Source organism: Lepidochelys kempii, chromosome 6, assembly GCF_965140265.1.
Source record: "Lepidochelys kempii isolate rLepKem1 chromosome 6, rLepKem1.hap2, whole genome shotgun sequence".
Classification (NCBI taxonomy): Eukaryota; Metazoa; Chordata; order Testudines; family Cheloniidae; genus Lepidochelys; species Lepidochelys kempii.
In genome coordinates, this window is record NC_133261.1 from 67019718 (window position 1) to 67038877 (window position 19160).

At 46.8% G+C, this 19160-nt stretch overlaps 1 protein-coding gene across 1 annotated transcript in view; it reads left to right on the forward strand.

Annotated features, from left to right (window-relative positions):
- Positions 1–7452, forward strand: part of TTC9 (tetratricopeptide repeat domain 9) — a 39224-nt gene extending 31772 nt beyond the window's left edge. The window contains exon 3 of the mRNA XM_073348506.1: positions 1638–7452. Within this exon, the coding sequence (XP_073204607.1) occupies positions 1638–1717 (80 nt within the window). The 3' untranslated portion in view covers positions 1718–7452. The remainder of the gene's footprint in view (positions 1–1637) is intronic.
- The last annotated feature ends 11708 nt before the right edge of the window (positions 7453–19160 follow it).

Genomic DNA, 19160 nt, shown 5'->3' on the forward strand with positions numbered 1-19160 from the left:
GAAGTTGCACACTGAATCTTGGGTCTGGCACACAGTAGCCTAATTGACTGATTTCACAGGGCCTCAAATTTACTTAAACTGGCCTTGGTTGGCCTTATAAGGGAGACTGGCAGCAAGGAGCCATTTCTGAATGACAATATCAATGAAAATTGTCTCTTTTTGCATTCTTATTTCTCAGCCAACTTTGTCCTTGGTTGCTGTGTAGGTGAAAACATCCTCCCTCTCCTTCCACTAAGCCAGAGGAACATTTAGGGGGCGTAGCTGGGACCCAGGCCAGCCTCCACGGGGGGCAAGGAGGAAGCGCTACTCAGCTCCACTCCTGGCCCCAGCGCCTGGCCCCAGCGCCTGGCCCCGCACATGGGGCCCTGGCTGCTGGCCCCGCACATGGGGCCCTGGTTGCTGACTCTGTGCCCAGAGCTGCGCGCTGGTCGCCCTGGCTGCCAGCTCCATGCCTGCTGGCCTTGGTTCCTGGCCGATGCTCCGCTCCTGGCCCCATCCCTGCCCCTAGCTGTTGCCCCAGCCTCAGCCCACTTACCCCTGCTCCTGGCTCTGGGAGGTGCGGACAGGACTAACGGGGGGCTGGGGCACAAGGTAAAAAGTTTGAGGACCACTGTACTAAGCAAAGGCTATCTGGCTACAGGGCTGTTGGGCATCACTGAGGCAAGAACTTCAAGGGGATTCAAGGAAGGATTAGATACATATGAACCGGAATAGTGTGTGCATTGAAACCATCTAGAGATAAGTAATCGCACAGGATAGCAGTCCTCATGCTTCCGAGCAAGCAGATCCTCTCACAGCTGGGGTCAGGGATTAGAAACCACACACATTATACATGCTGTAGCAGTGCACAATTATCCAGGAAATAGGCTTTCAATTTCTCACCTATACCGCACTGTAGACTCACACAGCACTCTGCAAATGGAGAACAGGACACATTCCTTGCCCCCAAGAACTTACTGTCCAAAACAGACACGGCAGCAGAAAGAACAATAGTGCAAGTGTGGGGACTATTTCAGGGGAGAAGCTAGGAAGGATTCTCAGAAGTGGGTTTGAAGGAGAAGAGAGAGGTAACTTGGTCAGCCAAAAGAGGGATACTTTCTAGGCGTAGTGGCAGCCTGGCAGAAAGTGGACAACCAGAAGCTGGAGATAAATTGAACATGGGAGTTGAAAGAAGTAAGAGAAGAGATGTAGGTGGGGCAAGAATGTATAGAGCTGTGTAAATGAAGATGAGGAACCTGAATATGACGGATTGAGAGACAGGAAGCCCATAGAAAGAACTCTATCAGAAAGCAATAGGAGATGATGACTTTAGGGTATTGGCTAGAATGGACTGGGAGAAGGCAGGTGGGAGAGGAGAAGGTTACAATAGTCAGAGCAAGAGTTCACCGAGGTCTGGAAAAAAAGATTTTAAGAGCGGGGATAGTGAGCAAAGAGCATATTTCTGTTCCATACAGGTGACAGGGTACTGGACCAGAGGGCCATTCTTGGGGGCGCAGTTCCTATGGCCTGGTAACTTCAGGTGCAGTATTTATAAAAAGGAGTCATGACGAACAGCAACAGGAGCGTGTGTAGCTTTTTGTAAGTTTCTCACTGGAAGTTGTAATCACAGTGGGTGCATGTGTCCTCTTTCCCTGCAGATACCAATGTCATACGCTATATCCAGCTGACGGAGATGAAGCTTAGCAGATGTTCCCAGAGGGAGAAAGAAGCCTTGTAAAAAGGAACCTGCTTCAGTGACCAGGGGGACATTTCCTTCCCAGATGCTCATTTGGGTAGATCTTTCCATTTGCTTCACCCTGTCCCCATCGCTCCATCCTCCCTCCGGCGCTCTTAATTTAATCCCAGTTTTAGAAGAGACTCGCACTCTGGGTTTGGCTGCTTGGCAGCACAGTGATCATAACCCAGTCCCCTCAGTGGGAGAGCACAGTGGCTGCAGCCTGCCTGATTCCGGGACAGTGGCAAAAGGTTGGAGGAAGTGATGAGAGGCACATCTTTAGCCTTGGGCTGACTGCTTGCTGCAATGCTGCACTGAAGAAAACATCTCTGAGGCTATGATTTACCAACCAACAAACTGGAGACAAGCATTTCCTACTGGTAGCTATCACTGGAATTCTACAGAGCCAGAAAACTAAGAGAGCTGTTGGCCACTTCAGAAGGGGAAGCAGATTCCCCTTTCACCAGTTCCCCTGTGTCTTCCTCTCCAGCTCTGTATTTTAAGGCCCTATAGGAGTTCACGCACTCCAGAACCAATGCCAATTAAAGCCAGTCTAAACATCCTTTTAATAAAAGCACAGAGCACCCTGTGATACTCCTAAACAGCAGCCCCAATGCTGGGGGAGTGGGTTCTGGGAGTGCTGTGGAACTCGGAAAGGTGTGAGGTGCACTGCACAGTATGGGGCTTAAATTGTGGAATAATTATCTGCCAATAAAAATTGTGAATGGTCAACAATTCCACACATTACTTTTAGAAGGGATTCCTGGGTTCCTAATCTCCAGAGAGGCAGCATAGTCTAGAGAAATAAGCATGGGTCTGGGAGCCAAGAACACCTACATTCTTATCTTGGCTCTGCCAAGGCCTTGCTGGGTGGCCTTGGGCAAGTCACTTTTCCTCTCTGTGCCTCTGTTTCCCCATCTGTACAATGGGGACAATAGCACTTCCCTACCTCGCAGGGGTGTTAGGGTTTATTAGTTAATGTTGTAAGTAATGTTACAGTAATATACAGTGCTAAGTATTATTAGTACACTGGATTGAGGTTGCAGTCTGTCTGGCTTGTGTTGGTGCTTCCTGTGTTCTTTCCTTTTAGAGAAATTAATGCTTGTGAAAGGTACAGGATTGACCATCCTGGATTGAAGACTTGTATCTTCACAGAACAGGTACCATCAGTCCAAACTTCCCCAAATTCCCCCTTAGATCACATCTCGGGGGTCAGCAGGATGTTCAGTCTCCATGGCCCATCAGCTTTTGGTCTTTTTGCTGAAACTGCCAACAAGGGGGTCCTTTAGTGTTGTGAACACACATCCACTGGGAAACAACCCTTCTCTCCTCCCTACAAGTGATTCCAGATGGTGCACTAAGCACCCCTCATGCAGTCATGGCTTTCACTCAGCCAGCTGCATGTGAACTGGCTGTTGTCTCCCAGCTGTCAGTATGGAAGTGAGCAGTGTACAGCACAACTGATGTGTTTGATGTGGAAAGTGGGCTCCAGTATCCCCAATCCAGTCAATGGATACATTGTATTTTCTGGGCAAAGTAGAGGGTCAGCGTAGCTAAATATCCAGAACAGCTGAAACATATCGCTCAGAAAAACGCCCACCATAACAGCACAATGGTGCCACCTTAAAGTCAGCAGCCAGGATGACCGCCCTGCTTGCCCACCCCTAGGACCGGCCCTGCCTCCACTCGCCAGGGCCAGGATGTAAGCAGGTAAAGAGACTGGAGCCACTGCCACCAACATCATAAGTCCAGGGTGAGGGTAGACTAAGGAGAGAAGATCTTTAGATGACCACGCACTGAACCTCAGTGAATATAGGGTAATAGAAAGAGAGAGCTAGAAGGCTGTCTGGCTAATGTGCTAGAAGGGTGTACAGTACTTTAGAAGACAAGGTCCCTGTCCCCAGGAGCTTATACTAAATCTTCCACAGGTCTGGGGATACTGGGGGGCAAAGGGGACAACTGCAGCCCCAAACAATCTTCAGGGGGCCCCAAATTGTCAGAAAGACCAAAATATGTACCATATCTATAGTCCTCATCCTTTAAATAAACTATTAGTTAGCAAAATACTGAGACAGTAGCCACATTTTACTTTTTTTAAACTCAAAATCTAAGCTTTCCAAAGGGTCTAACTAGCCCCTGGATGGTTGTCTGTTTTTTAAATAGGGTTCCAAAATACTCACTTGTTACTCCAATAATGGGACCCTGCAACCAGCTCTGACCCTCCATGCCCTTAGTGAAACCTTTATGATACACCAGTTCATTATGCAAATGTAATATGACTGGGACAGAGATGGCAATCAGTTATTTATCCACCTATTCCACACAGTGTCCCTGCTCGACTACAGCTCACGCCCCAGAGCTTCAGAGGGTGCAGCAATCAGGAACAATCCTGCAGTGTGTGCAAGAGTGGATGAACATCCCCTCACTGTCACCTGCTAGGTGCTGCAGGGAAGCACGGAAAGCGTGTCTGTGTGGAGTGGGGCAGTGGACTTGCCAGTTTTAATTAATAAGACACCTACTTTTGGTCCCTTCTGACACACTCAAGCCCTGAACTTGAACTACTGGGGTGGGGTGTGTGCATTCACCCCTCCACACCCTCACAGCCCCAACTCTTTTGAGGTGGGTCTATTTGCAGGCAGTATATGAATACTGTAACTCAGTCACGTTACCTGGTGGGAGGCAAAGGCCAGGCAGAGGGAGGTGGAAGACAGACCATGGGCCAAGCTATTTGGGGGAAGGAGTAGGACCAGAGAATGAGGTCTAAGCTGGTGATGGGGAACAAATGAAGATGTAAGTTTGTGGACTTGGACAGAACAAGAGCTAAGCCGGAAAGAGACCAGAGGGTCTAGCCAGATTATTTGTAGCAAAATAAGACCCAGTTTAATTGGCAGGATACACAGCAGGGGAAAAGGACAATGAGATTAGAGGTGACTTTCCAGCTGTGGGGGCAGGAGAGACTTCCTCCCTTTGTCACAGAAACATTTTTAAGTATGTGAGAAAATATATGAACACAAACAGGCTGCAGAATTTTTCCGAACACATGAGGACCATTACAATTGAGGAGAGGGGCACAGGAGTGGAACAATCCTTCACTTACATCAAAAATAAGAGGTTGCTGCTTTTCAGAAGAGACATAAAGTTGAGGTCCTGGCCACTTGTGCTCATAGAAGATCTTGATGACTCTTTCATTAGTCTGAGGGCATTAACCCCCAAGTCTTGACCAAATTCCAAGTAGAGCACTTATATGCTAACCCCTTGGAATTTCCCCACCTGTTCCAGTTGTATACAATGTGCTTCAGATCCTCTCTTAAACTGTAATATAGTGTCACTGTACAGTATTAGACAGCTGAGCCATTCCACCCTAGAGGTGGCTGCATTTTGGTGGTGGGTAAAGTGACATACCAAGAGGCTATGTATTGTTCCACATTTAAGATTTCAGTTCAGTCTGTTGGTTGTTCCCTTTTCTTTGGGCTCACAGCAATCTTTCATGGAAGTCGCTGATCACATGGCCCTTCTGCCTCTTCCCTCACCTGCCTCTATACACACACACGCTTACTGAATTCCTGTGTGTAACTTCATACTTAGTGCTGTGATTTGAAAGATTGGGAGGGCTATTTCCACTAACAGGAGGTGTTGTGGGAGGGCGGAGAGTGGCCCCATGTGGGATGCTTCGGGTGGTGCTCCCTGTCATCAAAAGCCCATCCATTGCTTCAGAGTTCATTAGCAAAGCTATTAATATCATCACAGGCTTAATGTTGAGGCTCTATGAGGCTCATGTTTGTGTCACTGCAACCAACGTTAGAGCCGAAAGAAATGCCCGTTTGGATTCTCTTAGGGTTCCTAGGTTTCTAAATGCTCTGGGTTATGTAAGGTCTGGCACATTAGGTTCTGCAGGCTTGTCCTTACCTGGGTGATGGTGGTGAAAAGAGAGGTCACCTTCCTGTCTGCATGAATCCCTGCAAATCTGCAACTTAGGCCAGGTGAATTCATAGCGGCTTGATAAGAATATAGTACCCAGTCATCAAGCACAGTGGGGCCACTCAGGACTCTGTAGAGAAAGTGGGGAAAGACCTCAGAACCAAAACGCTTCCAGAACCAGAGGCTCTTGTCACTTGAGCTAAAAGAGACTCTTCTTCAGCTGTTGCAGTAATGGGCCCACCCAGCTGAGTATTTCAGATTCAGTCCAACTGTAGGCAGTGGTACATACAAACATCCTTTCATTACAGTGATGGTTGTGGGGAGAGGATTCCTTTGGTGTGGAAGCAAGATACAACTGTGCACCAACAAGGAAATTAATTGGTTGGCCTAGTTTGTCTTATCCTCACTCTTGGCTGCCTGCATTCCCTGGCTTAGGGAAAAATTGTGCCCTGCATTGCACAGGTGAGCTGGGGGGGAAAGGGTATAGCAAACTGATTCCCTTCCTCACCCCACCAGCGCCTTGCACAACTGCATGGGAACAGAGACTGATACACTGAACACTCCCAAGCATTGATTGCTAGACTGGGGACCCAGCTAACAGGCTTGCTGGTCTTCCACAGACTGGAGCAAAGAAGCAGGGCCTCCAGATTCCCTCCGTCCATACAGCAATGAGTAGCAGGCAGTAGGGCTATGGAGCAGTGCTCACTGCAGAGTGCCTTGCCTCAGGACCCCTCTGCCATGCTAGCAGGATGTTTACTGGAGCTAAAGCCAGGCTACTACAGCTCTGCTACCCTTGTCCCCTGAGCATGCCTTTGGTGAGTTGGGGCAGGATCTTGCCCCTACCTAGCAAAGGGCTCTAAGGAAGAGAGCTCCAGTCCACGCTCAGAGGCTAGTGCGAGGCTGCATGTTTTCCATGCAGCAAAGTGGCTCTGCTGAATGCAGGTTAGAAGGGAACAAAGAAAAGTACCAGGTGGCTGCCTGTTCGATGTGCTGTAGCCTAGGGAGTGAGGGTGCATTACAGGAAGGGAAGACTTCATAGGAACTATTCCCAGCATTCCTTGTTCCCTGGGCATCAGCCAAGCTTTACAGATGGTAGCAACTCTGCAATAACCAGAATTATCCAATAAGCCTGCTGCTTCCCCCCTGCCCCTACTGATTCTCACTAGTTTCCTGAGTCTGCCTGGGAAGGGCTGAATCTTGGCCAGCTACCCAGCCCTTCTGACAACCGCTATAGGTGGGGAAATGGAGCGTACCATTGGAGCGGCACAGGGTATTTTGGGAGGCAGAGTGTGATACTTGAATTGGAACTTGTCCAGGATATTGGGCTTAGCAACCATCCTCATGTGAAAAGTACCAATGGATCTTCAATGACCACAAGTGGCCAGGACCTTGGTTTTATATCTCATTTGAAACACAGTGCCCCCGGCAGCTCAGTGCCCCCCTAGCATCATGTTCGTGCACTGGTGCAGGACTGACTCAGAGGGAAGAGTGAATCACCAGTGTCACTCCCTGTATTCTCCTTGGGAGCTGAGTGAGGCCAAATATATGTTGCCTTGTGTCTTGTCAGCTCCACTATTCACAATCACGCCTCATGACAAGTTGGCTGTTACTCATGTTAGACCCAAATTTACCTCAGGCCATGCAGACTGGTATTTAGTACTGTGAAATTTCAACATCAGAAATGCAAAATCTGGACACAGAGATCATAGAAAACTTCATACACATCTGAAGGATTCTGTCAAGATAAAACTCCTATAGTTAATAAACCTGATCTAGGTTATGATTACCATAAACTGGAATTAAAATGGAAACCACTTTAACTGGCTGTTCTGTTTCATCATTTATGGCAGTGTTCCCCACCTTGTGTGTGCGCGTGCACCAAACAATTCCATGAGGATGCAGGGGTGAGAAGAAGGGGAGTGGGAGGCCCATCCTCTACAGCCGCAGGTAAAGCAGCAGGTGACTGTTTGACTGCCTCCTGTCATCTCTCCCGGCTCCTGAAGGGGTCCCCAATGCAGCTGACCCTCAGGAAGCATCCTGCTGAGCCAGGCATCTTTCTGCCCCTGCAGCACAGAGCCCCCATACTCCCACTCAGCTGTGAAACCACAGGCAAACTGGTCTCACAAGCTGCAGTTGGATGCACCACCTGGAGCAGCTGTATGGCGAGTAGGGAGGAAGAGCTTCCAGCCGGGAGGGAGAAAAACAAGAAAGACCAAGCACGAATCCAATAAAACTGACCATGGGGAGAAGAGGAAAAGAAAACAGACAGAAAAGGCCAGGAGAGAGAGAGAGAGAAAGAGAATGTGCAAAATAAGGGAAGTGACAACTATAGGTATTGGGGGGTGAGGCAGGAGGATCGGCTGCAGAGTGGGATCAACCATCTGCCAATTCCTTGTCAGGGGAGGCTCAAACAAAAAAAAAAGGGGGTTGGTAATTAATTGATTTACGCTGTTTGTTTATTTTTTACCTTTCACTCAGCTTGGACAGTGAAACTAGCCTGGTCAGTTCGCTTTGTATTTATGGCCAATTTCAGTTTTCATGCATTAGTCAGTGCTCTAGTGCCTGAGTTTTTGAAATAACAGGACTAGGTTTACATCCAGTAATCCAACAGTTTGCCCTGAAATTAACTGAGAGAAACTATCTGAACCCATTTCTGTTCATACTGAGTTTTGTTAAAAAAAATAACCCCACCACGCATCTTTGGAGGTGGGGACTAAACTACTCGATCATGTCCCTTCATAGAAAAAGCTCACCCCCTCTTCCAAATGACCTGAGCTGTCTGATATTAAACATACACATTTGTTTGCCTGTCCCACTTTAAAAAGGCCAATATTACATATTTGAATCTTGGAGATTTGCAAGCCATGATGAAATCTCAATAGCTTGATCATAAGCAGCTTCGCTTTCACTGTCTGTCTCACTCACACACACATTCTTGACATGAACAGACCTCAGAAGAGTAGAAAAGGCCTCCTCTCTCTCCACCTGGCATGACAACATTTTAGATACAAAAGGCAGCAAGAAGAAAAATCCCACACTCTAACTGGAAGGATACTGAATGTATTAAAAATCTCAACAGGACCGTGCTTTTGCTATTTGTAATTACTGTTGATGGAGAAGAAAGAGCACCTGCAAACGTGAAATGATTTTGTCTATTTCAGCTGAACTGACAGGTAGAAATTCCTTGCTAGGGACCTTCATTTTGTGTGTGTGTTTGCACATACAGCAGGCTGGAAACTTAGCCTCACTGGCTTGCCAGAGGTAAATGGAAAATCAGTTTTGCTGCGAAAAGGAGGGGAGCTGCCTCTGAAGGGCTGGGGAGCCTGTTTAGCACTTAACCAATGTAGTGTCAGACCCTGCAAGGTGAGGAGCACCCTCAATTCCCATTGATTTGAATGAAATTAAGGGCACTTCATGCTGGATTTACACTGCTTCAACAGGGTTTCTATCTAGAACAAGAGGTACAGGTCCCACTACAGAAGAGGAAGAGTAGAACTATAATGTGGGTTTGAACGGCTGCTGAAACTACATCAGGTCACTTACGCTGCTTCATGCAGAGAGGGCTGAAGGGGAGCAGTGCACAAGACACGATTGGGCTTGTCAATAAGAACAAGAGTGAAGGTGATACACTGAAAATTAGGGCTGGGCAGATGGCTAATTACTGATGTACTGGGTCTCCCAAGGTTTAATTTTTGTATGGCAATCAAGCTGCACTGGGCACAAATGTGTTATTTAAAATGGGGTTCTCTGTTTGGGGTTGTTTTTTTGTTTTTTGGTTTAGTGTTAAAATGTTTTCAAACTGCATGTTGAAATTTCCATCTGCTCATCAATGAAACAAGGAGAAAACCAAAGGGGAACATGAGTATCTAAGAACCTGAAAACCAGCATCTCTGCCTGGCTCAGGTGAAGGAGAGACAATGGGCATGGGGCTTGCTGAACATGTGTGAGAGACATAGCGGAGGAGGTGCCTCTATGGGCTAGAGAGGAGTCTTAAGGAGCCAATCCTTGGAGCGGGGGTGGGGAGAGAGAGAGAGAGTGATGTTTGCTGCCCTGAAAGCTAGGGAGAGGCTAATGGCAGTGTCATAAGAGCCCTTGTGGGAAGAGGGAGAGGTGGTCTGGGAGGTACTGAGCAAAGAAGATATGGTAGGAGGGTAAGAAAGATGGAGGAGCCACCACCTGATCTGTTTCTGGGCCCCAACTTCTAGCTTTTTCTGGATGACTCAGCCATCTAGGGCATTTGTGCTACATCTAAGGGTCAAAATGTAGGAGGGAGTAGTCAGACAGACAGCTGCCTCCTTAGGGGAATGGGGGAGATCAGCTGGAGGAGGTAATAGGCTGCTAGGTTTCTGCCCCAGGAAGAATTATTACAGCAAGTAAATATGGGTAGAGGAACAGTTTGGTCCCAGCCATTTCTTCCAGGAAGGAAGGGTTGTGCAGGTAGGTATGTAACAAAGCTGAAGTAAATTTGGACAATAAGACATTTCTGGTCTGCCACTGGTGATTGACTGTTTAGGGTGGAGGTGACCTGTAACATTTTTGGAGCGGACTTTCCCCTTCCTAGTCTGGATAAGCAGCTAAGCTTGGTTTGCTTTATCTGAACCAAACCTTTGAGTATAGTTTTTTTCTGTGCTTATACATCCCTTTGCCTATTTTGCTGCTTTTTATTTCTGTCAACACACACACCAATTAGCATACTGGACTATTTTTAACTCAACAGCCAGCTGCAGGAGATCACTAATAGGGATATAGAGCTTTTCCCTGTACTGTGGGTCATCAATTTGAATCCAGAGCAGGTGGTGGGAAGTGACAGGGGAGCTTTTAGCATCTGTTTTTCTGGTGGCTGTTTGGGGGTCTACAGGAAATGAGCTGCTGGGTCTCAGTCCGGTTCCCAGGAGTGAGAAGGGAGTTTAGTCTCCTTGATCAATTCAAATTGCCACCACAGGGAACAATTAGTGCCAAGTGTGGGGGTTGGTTTTGGCAATGGGGATGCTTATCCTCAAGGAAGTGACCCAATGCAGTTTGAGCAGCTTTTCAAACCCACATTATAGTTCTACTCTTCCTCTTCTGCAGTGGGACCCGTACCTCTGGTTCTAGATAGAAACCCTGTTGATATTTCCATGTGGGCTGCTGGGGAGAGCTATGAGACACTACTCTTATACATGTAGCTTAATTGCTGGTAGATTTTTGGTGTTCTCTAGCTTACCCAGAAAGAAACATATTGACAAACAGGGCTGGCTCTTGGATTTTTGCCGCCCCAAGCAAAAAAATGTTTGGCTGTCCCTGCTTTTTTTTCCATGCCCCGCCCCAGGCTCCACCCCAACTCCGCCCCTTCCCAATCCCTTCCCCAAATATCCAGCCCCGCCTCCTCCCCCGGGCGTGCCGCATTTCCCCCCCCCCCCATTGCTTCCTGTGGCTTCCCCCCTGCCCTAGCTCACCTCCGCTCCACTTCTCCCCCCTCCCTCTCAGGCAAGGGAGAGGCAGCGCGTTCAGGGAAGCAGGCGGAGTGGAGGTGGGGGGGGAGCGCAGGAAGTAACGGGGGGAGGGTAGAGGAACCGCTCCCCACCCCAGCTCACCTCTGCTCCACCACCACCGCCGCCTCCCCTGAGCGTGCCGCTGCTCGGCTTCTCCCCCCTCCCTCCCATCCAGGCTTGCCACGCCAAACAGCTGTTTGGCGTGCGGCAAACCTGGGAGGGAGGGGGGAGATGCGGAGCAGTGGCGGCGTGCTCAGGGGAGCAGGTGGAGGCGGAGCGGAGGTGAGCTGGGGCACATTTCTAGGGGCGGCATGGCCGGCGCCGGAATGCCGCTGCCCCTAGAAATGTGCCGCCCCAAGCACCTGCTTGTTTTGCTGGTGCCTAGAGCCGGCCCTGTGGACAAAGCTCTCCTTGGACTTTGCAAAGCAAAGCCAGCTGTGGGCTTTGCAGTGGGGAAGTAGCTGCTGAGCGCACACATTTTCTCATCTTTCAAGCAACATTGGCTGGACTGCAACTGATTTGTCAGCCAGTCTTATCCCTCGCTGGGTTCTGACAACCTGAGCCAGGCAGCTGGCTGGATAAATTGTTGCAAGCAGCTCAGGAAACCCTCATGGAAGTAAAGATTTAGCATTGCTTCACACAGCCCCATAGCACTGGGTTACAGTGAAGCTTGCTGCAGATTATGAAAACCTCAGTATTACATCACAAAGTACTTTACCTCCTGCCCAGAGCTGCTCCCTGTGGATGTTCATAGGAATTTAAGCACTTCCATGCCAGATTAGTCCAATAATCCATCTAGTCGAGTCTTCTCTGCACCTTGTTGTCATGAGCCAGGGAGTTCACAGAGGCCCATGCCTTGAAATCAGCCTAGCAAGCTACAGCTGCTGAGCCCTTTCCCAGGATCCTGGCCCATGTCATCAGCTAAGCAATGATGCTGAGCCGGTCCCATGGCAAAGGCCAGCGCCTTGGCACCAGCGGAGCAAGCAGGGAACGGTGACTCACAAAGACTTGTATGCTGATTTCAGCTGAACGCGTCGGCGTTGCCACCTCTCCCCATGGCATCGCATTGTGATATTCGGTGCTTTGCTTAAAGCCTTGGCTGCTGGAATCCAGTTGTTACCCCCCCAAAAAGTCAGCGTCTAGCCCTCATGGAATGTGAAGGAAAACTTTAAAATGTGACCCCTGAACATGCCAACATCAGGAGGCCAATGACCAGAAGGAAAAACATTCTTTTTACCATCTTCTGATTTTTGGAATTGGGGGAGTTTGCTCATGATGTTTGAATGTTGGGGCTGGCAGCGCTGCATGCTGACGCATCTGAGCTAGTGATCTCACAGGTCTGTGCCTTGCATCCACCTTGAAAACCGGAGTACCGAGCCAGTCACCTGCTGTGCCCTGGCTTCAGCCCAACAAGCTAGAGGCTCTGACCAAGAGACTGCACCAAAGCCTGTGCTGCTCAGACCCCATCACACCAACGTAAAGGTGCTGAGGCAACAACATCACAAAGGCCCACCCTTGAAATCGCCCTAGCAAGCTGGAGGTGCTCAGCAAGTGATCTCACAGTGGACTGTCCTCTGACAGACCAACAAACTTCAGTCACTGAGTCAATAAGCTCATGGGGCTGGTCTCTTGACATCAGATCAGCAAGCTGAGCTAGTGAGCTCACAAGGCCTGTATTTAGGCATCATCCCATGGCATTACTACTTTTTACGCTTGCTAGCCCTGCAGGGTCACCATAGCTTTGGGAGAGCTCTATCTATTTTATTTTGACTTGGCATCAATATCGTTGTTTCAGGGACAAGAGAATGGGATTTCCCAGGTGTAAATGAGGGTAGAACATGGACTGCAGATTGCAAACAATAATGCAGCTTGACTCAGCCCTGAAGCTGAGTTTGTGATGCTGTCAGTTAGAAAAGTCATCTTTTTCACTTGGAGTGTGAGCACATCTGAATGAGAATCAGTTAGAAAATAAGCAAGGAGTCCCACCATGCCATTTTTTAAAGAGTCACGTTGCAAAGCAGAATCTTGGTTTGCCTGCTCAAGAAAGGGAGCTTTCTCTAACTAGGATTCAGGCAGTCCTAGGCAAAACGTGTCTCAGTTTTGGTTATCAGGGACACAGCTACCCTTTCTGGTTTCACCAGTGACTCACTGCGTGACTTTAGCATGTCATTGAATTTCTCTGAGTTTCCTCATGTGTATGTGGGCATAACAATAGTAGCATAATTCACAGGTGCATTGAAGAATTTAGTAACAAATGTTTGCAGAGTACTTTTGAAGGATTATATGAACATAAGGTACTAGTACTGTCAAAGTCAAGAACGCAATCTGCTGCTGAATAATTCATTTGATGTGAGAAACCACCAACAAGTTGTTGAAGAAAATTGCTGTACAATGAAACATAATTGCAAAGTGGCTACAGAGAGTGGGATACAGATGGAGCTTTCAGACTGGCTGCTACTGATGTCATAGCCAGAACAATAATGCCAAGTGAATGCGTCTGTTTTCATACTTTGTATTCAATACAATTATAATGCTGTGCCCTTCGCTAACCTTTCATCTGAGAATCTTAGTGCACTTTACAGATGTTAATTACACTTCACAACACAACTGCAAAATTGGTATTGTAATTCCCATTTTACAGATAAGTAAACTGATGAATAGAGAAATTAGGTGATTGGCCCAAGGCCACATAGGTGAGTCAGTGGCTGGGAACAGAACTCCAGATTCTGGCTTCTAGTCTCTTGGTCTAACAAGAGAACACACCTTCCTCCCTTCCATGGCAGCAGTTAGATCACCTTAAGCCACTATGAACTTCTAGAAGATGACTGCACATTGTAATCATTTGCCCTCTGCCTCGGGTCTTACAACACACATGGCAGGTTATAGTCATCCAAAAGCTGCTATACCCTGCTGCTTCAGCACGCAGTGAATTTAGTACTTTGAATGAGAGCTCGTTGAAAGCCATAACATCTGAAGTCCTCTATTTATGCACCGAAGTAGTACGGCTTGAGCAGCAGCAACATCCGCTTCCTCTTCTCAGTTCCACTGGTGTGACTCAGTCCTCACCGAGAGGGGCCATCTCTCAGGACGAGAGAGGATTTCAGACTCCATGGTCTATTTAGTCCTTAACCTCTCTGATGAGCCTGCCAAGAGAGGAACTAATTAGTGCTGACTGTGGTGTGATGTTACTTAGGTAGTAAGCTCTTTGAAGCACAGCTGAAATGCTAAGGACTGTTTAATGGCTTTGGTAATGGTATTGATCTCCCATCCTTTTAAAAAGGGACTGGAAGCTTAATCTGATCTGAGTGTCTCTTATTATTTACTTTGCCAAAGAAGATGATTAGATATCAAGAGGAACAGAAGGTACTATAGAAGCATGTGTTTGCACTGCAGGATAAATGCACATCCACTTAGGTAGCCATAAATATGTTTAAAAGAGAACAATTCCCAAGAACTCTCCAGGAGGTTTTGGTTTAAAAAAATAAGACAACAGCAATAAATAAAGGGGAACCCAGTGATGCAGTGAACTGGCTTTTAACCTCTAGAGACACTAGTTCAGATCAACAACAATATTTTCACCTAAATTCCACCTGCAGAATCTTTATTACATGTTACAGCATACGAGGCAGATTGAACAAATTTTCACAGCCTCGGTTGGATCTGTAGGGCTAGGAGAAAAATTAATTTTGACTTGCAAGCTGAGCAAACATGAGCTGGAAAAGTCACTGAGAAAAAATAAATGAGAAACTCCATGATGGCATTTTGACAGTCACTTTTCACACCACAGAAACTGTTGGTCAGTGCTGCTTAATCTGCAATGCCCTCTTAGAAATATTCAGGTTTCTTTTTCTTGCCACTTTGAGCTATAATTTTCTCACCCATATTTCAAATGGATCATGTGAAAGTAGAATGAATTATATTGAAATTATAATTCATTAAAGAAATGCTGCTTGAAGAGTTTGTTGAAATATAGTTGTCAGGAAGAAAAACATTAAGGAGTGTGAGACAATGGGTCCTCAAACTAATTAACTTAGAGCTCCTACTTAGCTAGGAGATTGGTAAATGTTAGTATGCAAATAAGATATGTATGTATATTTGTCAGTTTCTGCTTCCTTTTGTCTCCTATGTTAAATTGGCTTTGGCTTCTGTATAAATAAGTTAGCTTGAGCTTTCGCAGGGGGCTCATATATATCTGGGTGCATTGGCAAAGCGCTTTGCTAATAAACAGTGGTCTGACAAATTCTGTGAGCCTTGAATCTGACTTTGACAATCACAAGGCATGCAACTTGTTTGTGAATCAGCACTTTTGAAGCAATGTTAGCACAACTCAGGGATTGGAGAGTTTGTTAGCCAAGGTATGCTGGCTCTGCAATAGGAGTGAACAAAACATTGCAGGCTGACCAGTGACTTTTCTGGGTGATTTTTTTTTTTTAATGTTTCAGCATCTCTTACAAATCAGCAATACCTTCAGGGCTACATATACATACACACAGAATTGATGTAATGAATAATCTGTGTGTATTCAGCTTGCAGAAAATACCTAAAATGGCCACTGTAATTCCATTCAAACTGCATTCTAAGACTGCCCCACTATTTCTGCCCCAAAGTCCCACCATAGTACAAAAGGAAAGTTCCAGAAGCCACTGACTTGCATATGTCCCAATCACTGGGTGCCTCCTTCCCATTGTTCCTTCCAATAACTGTTTGTTCAAAAAAATCTTTTCTTTTGAAGTCAGTCTTTCTTGAATTAATATTTATCCATGTCAGACAATACTGCCATCCTCTCTGTCAACCCTGATCTGGAGCTGCAGTTGGTCAGAGGTTTGCAACTGCCCTGCTAGTTTTGCAGAGATAATTATGGTACATTGTCTTGGGTCTGGAGGTTTCTGGTCAGCCCCTCCTCAAATGTCCTGTTCTGAAATGAGGAAGAATCTAAGAACGGATTAATCCCTCCATTTTCTATCTTTAAATACTCTTCCCTAACATGCCAGATGGGCAGCAGGGTGAAGCTCACTCTAGGCATTATGTGGGAAATTTTCATTTTGGATTTCAAATTATATGCATCAGGGGTTGGTGTGAGAGAGTTCAGGGACACAAGGTGGGTGAGGTCATAGCTTTTATTGGACTCACTCCTGCTGGTGAGAGAGACAGGCTTTTGAGCTTACCCAGCCCTGAAGAAGAGATCTGGGTAAGTTTGAAAGCTCATCTCTCTCACCAACAGAGGTGGGTCCAATAAAAGCTATGACTTCACCCACCTTGTCTCTCTCTAAGAGCCTGGGCCAACCCAGCTACAACAACATTGCAGCCAGAGCTCAGGAAATTAGACAGCCCTTTAGACTGTTTAGAAAGCTACAGCGCAGTTGTAAGAGAAGCCTGAGAGCAGCTGTTGTGGCTGTAGCTTGTGGATTTACAGAGTGATCCCAGACTGACTCCAAGACCCCAAGGCTGGCACTTGGGGAGGGGGGAATATCCCAACTTGTAAAACAAGCAGATTTCACCCAGAAATCATTGAAAGACAATAAACATAGCAGCCTGCAATGCCATGTTTACAGTTCCTATTAAGTAGGGGACAGCAGTGGAAGGATGTTATTTATTACTGATACACTGCAGTGTAAGTATTGTAGTTTCGTGTTAGAGGCTGGGTACTGAGAAATGACTCTGGGTATTCATAAAGAGAGGAAAGTAAGGGATTCACCTACAATCCTGGGTGTATTCAGGAGGCTTCTACCTTTGCTGTTCTGATGCAGATGCTGAAGGCAATTGGCAAACTGAGGCAGGCAGCTACTTTGAATGTATTTGCTGGTTGCAACAGTCCCCAGTGAAGAGCAGCTTGATCTAATAAGAGAACTTTCCTCTGACATGCAACCACTGATTTAATAAAATAAGTGAGGGGCTGCCGAGAAATTGGCTTGTCATCAGTTGCAATAAAAAGAATCTATAGTTGATTGTAACTTGGCCATTCCTGCTGTGACTGCCGCCCACAGGCCCAAGAGCAGAGAACAAAACAGCTCCTTTCCCACACTGCTGTTGGTTTGCCCACAGACATTTTGATTATCTGATATATTTTTTCCTTCAAGGTCAGAATCCTTCTCTTCCTCTGAGGCAAAACCTTCCAGGGCTTTGTCTGGAATTCCCCTTGCAGAGTTGAAAGTGTTTCTAAAAGGACTCCATCAGCTTTATACAGTGTTTGTGAGCCCTCATAGTAGTTAGTGTCGTCTATGTTGCTAACACTTTTGACTATGAAAACTGAAAGCAATTTAGAAGTCTAGTTTTCAGTATTTATTTTATTTTCCTAACTGGGGAGAGTGGGGCTGGTTATTTGTTCTCAGCTCTATAGCAAGCTGTCCCAGATAAGGAGTAAACCCATCACTTTTTGTTCCGATCTTGGTGACTAATGAGAATAATGGATCCCTGTTCTCTTTCTAGCATCCCTTTCTTCATCTGCAGACAGGTACGTCTCCCCCTCAGACATCTTTTCTCCATACCAACCCTTCCCAGCTCTCTTGGCCGTACTCCTTGGTTTCAAACTCTTTATCATTTTGTCCCTCTCTGCTGTACTCTTCCGTTTGTCCGTGTCTCGGAGTGAAGCCCAGAATGACTGTGATATTGAAACTAGGACCTAACCCCCGTCAAGCAGGGTGGAATATCACTTCCTTTGCTTACTGTGGACAGTCCTGTCGATGCCACGTCACACAGTAAATCCCCTTTTTTTTTGCATTAGTATTGCTCTGTTAATTCATATTCATCGCTCACTTTAGCCCTAGATCCTTCACTGCAGTTCAGCTACCCAATCAGTATTCCCCCAGTCTTTAACATGCCTTTGTTTATTCGTTCCAGTATGAATCAATCCAGCTTTATTAAGCATGGCATCTTTCACAGCAACTGAATCCCCAAATGGCTAATAGCAGACCATGAACATTATCTGGGATAAATGACTGCAAAGAGTAAATACACTGCAGAGTGAATGCATTCAGTCACTTAATATTTGTCTTTACTAAATCTCATGTCATTGATTCCAGCTTCCCGAGCTCATACTGCATATCCTTCTCCTCCTCCACACTATCGCTGATTCCCTCCCACCTTTCTCTCATCTGCAGCTCTGATTAACACAGTCTCCCCTGCATCCTCTTGATCTGTTCATGAAAATATGAAATAGGTTGCACTTGTGACAGATACTCTGAGAGGCCCCACTAGGCAGCTCTATACATAACAGTGCATCCATCTCATTAGTTCCACCTAATTATTATTTGTCCTGCAGTAGTGCCTAGCGACAACATGCGACGTGCTACACAAACACAGAACCAAAAGAACGTCCCTTCCCAAAAGATCTTACACTCTATGTCCAGATTTCGCTAGCTTTCCTACACGAGTATCATGTGGAGAAGGGCCAAATTGTCCTCTTTTTTCCAGGGGTGGAAGGAGGGGATGAAAAACCTGTGGTTGCCCTGCTGGGGAGCACAAAAGGGAGGAAGAATGTTTCTATAGCATTCTTCTACAGAAGTCCCTCCTTGAGCAATGGTTCCATGCATGGGGGAGATATACATCCTCTTCCTACCACCCCTGGAATAAACACTGCTACAGTGTCAGTATTAACTTTTCCACAGAGAGCTCCTTGGTACTGTTGAACCTTCTTCTGAAGGCAGGGTGGGGAGAGGGAAGAAAGTAAGGGGAGTAGTTGGCAGGGGAATGTGTTGCATGAGGATTGAGTTGGATCTGTACTGCCAGGAAACCAGGGTGGACTGCAGGGGGCAAGGGGCTAAAGGGGAATGTGGAGGACCCAGCTTTCCTTCCCTCTCCTTGCAAAGAGCAGAGGGAGAGATCCCTTCCTCGTCCTTCGCCCTAGCTTCTGGAAAGCAGAGCTCCAACACATCCTGTCCCCCAAACCATGAAGTAGGCATCTGTGAGTTCAACCCCACTTCTTCAATGAGAAGGAGAAACACCTTGCTGCCCTCTGGTGGAAGAAGAGAGAGAAAACTCTGTAAGGGGAAGCTCATCTGGTTTCCTGTCCCTGAATAAAGTTTCCCATATAAGGGCCTGCTTAGGCCTTAGTCGCTTAT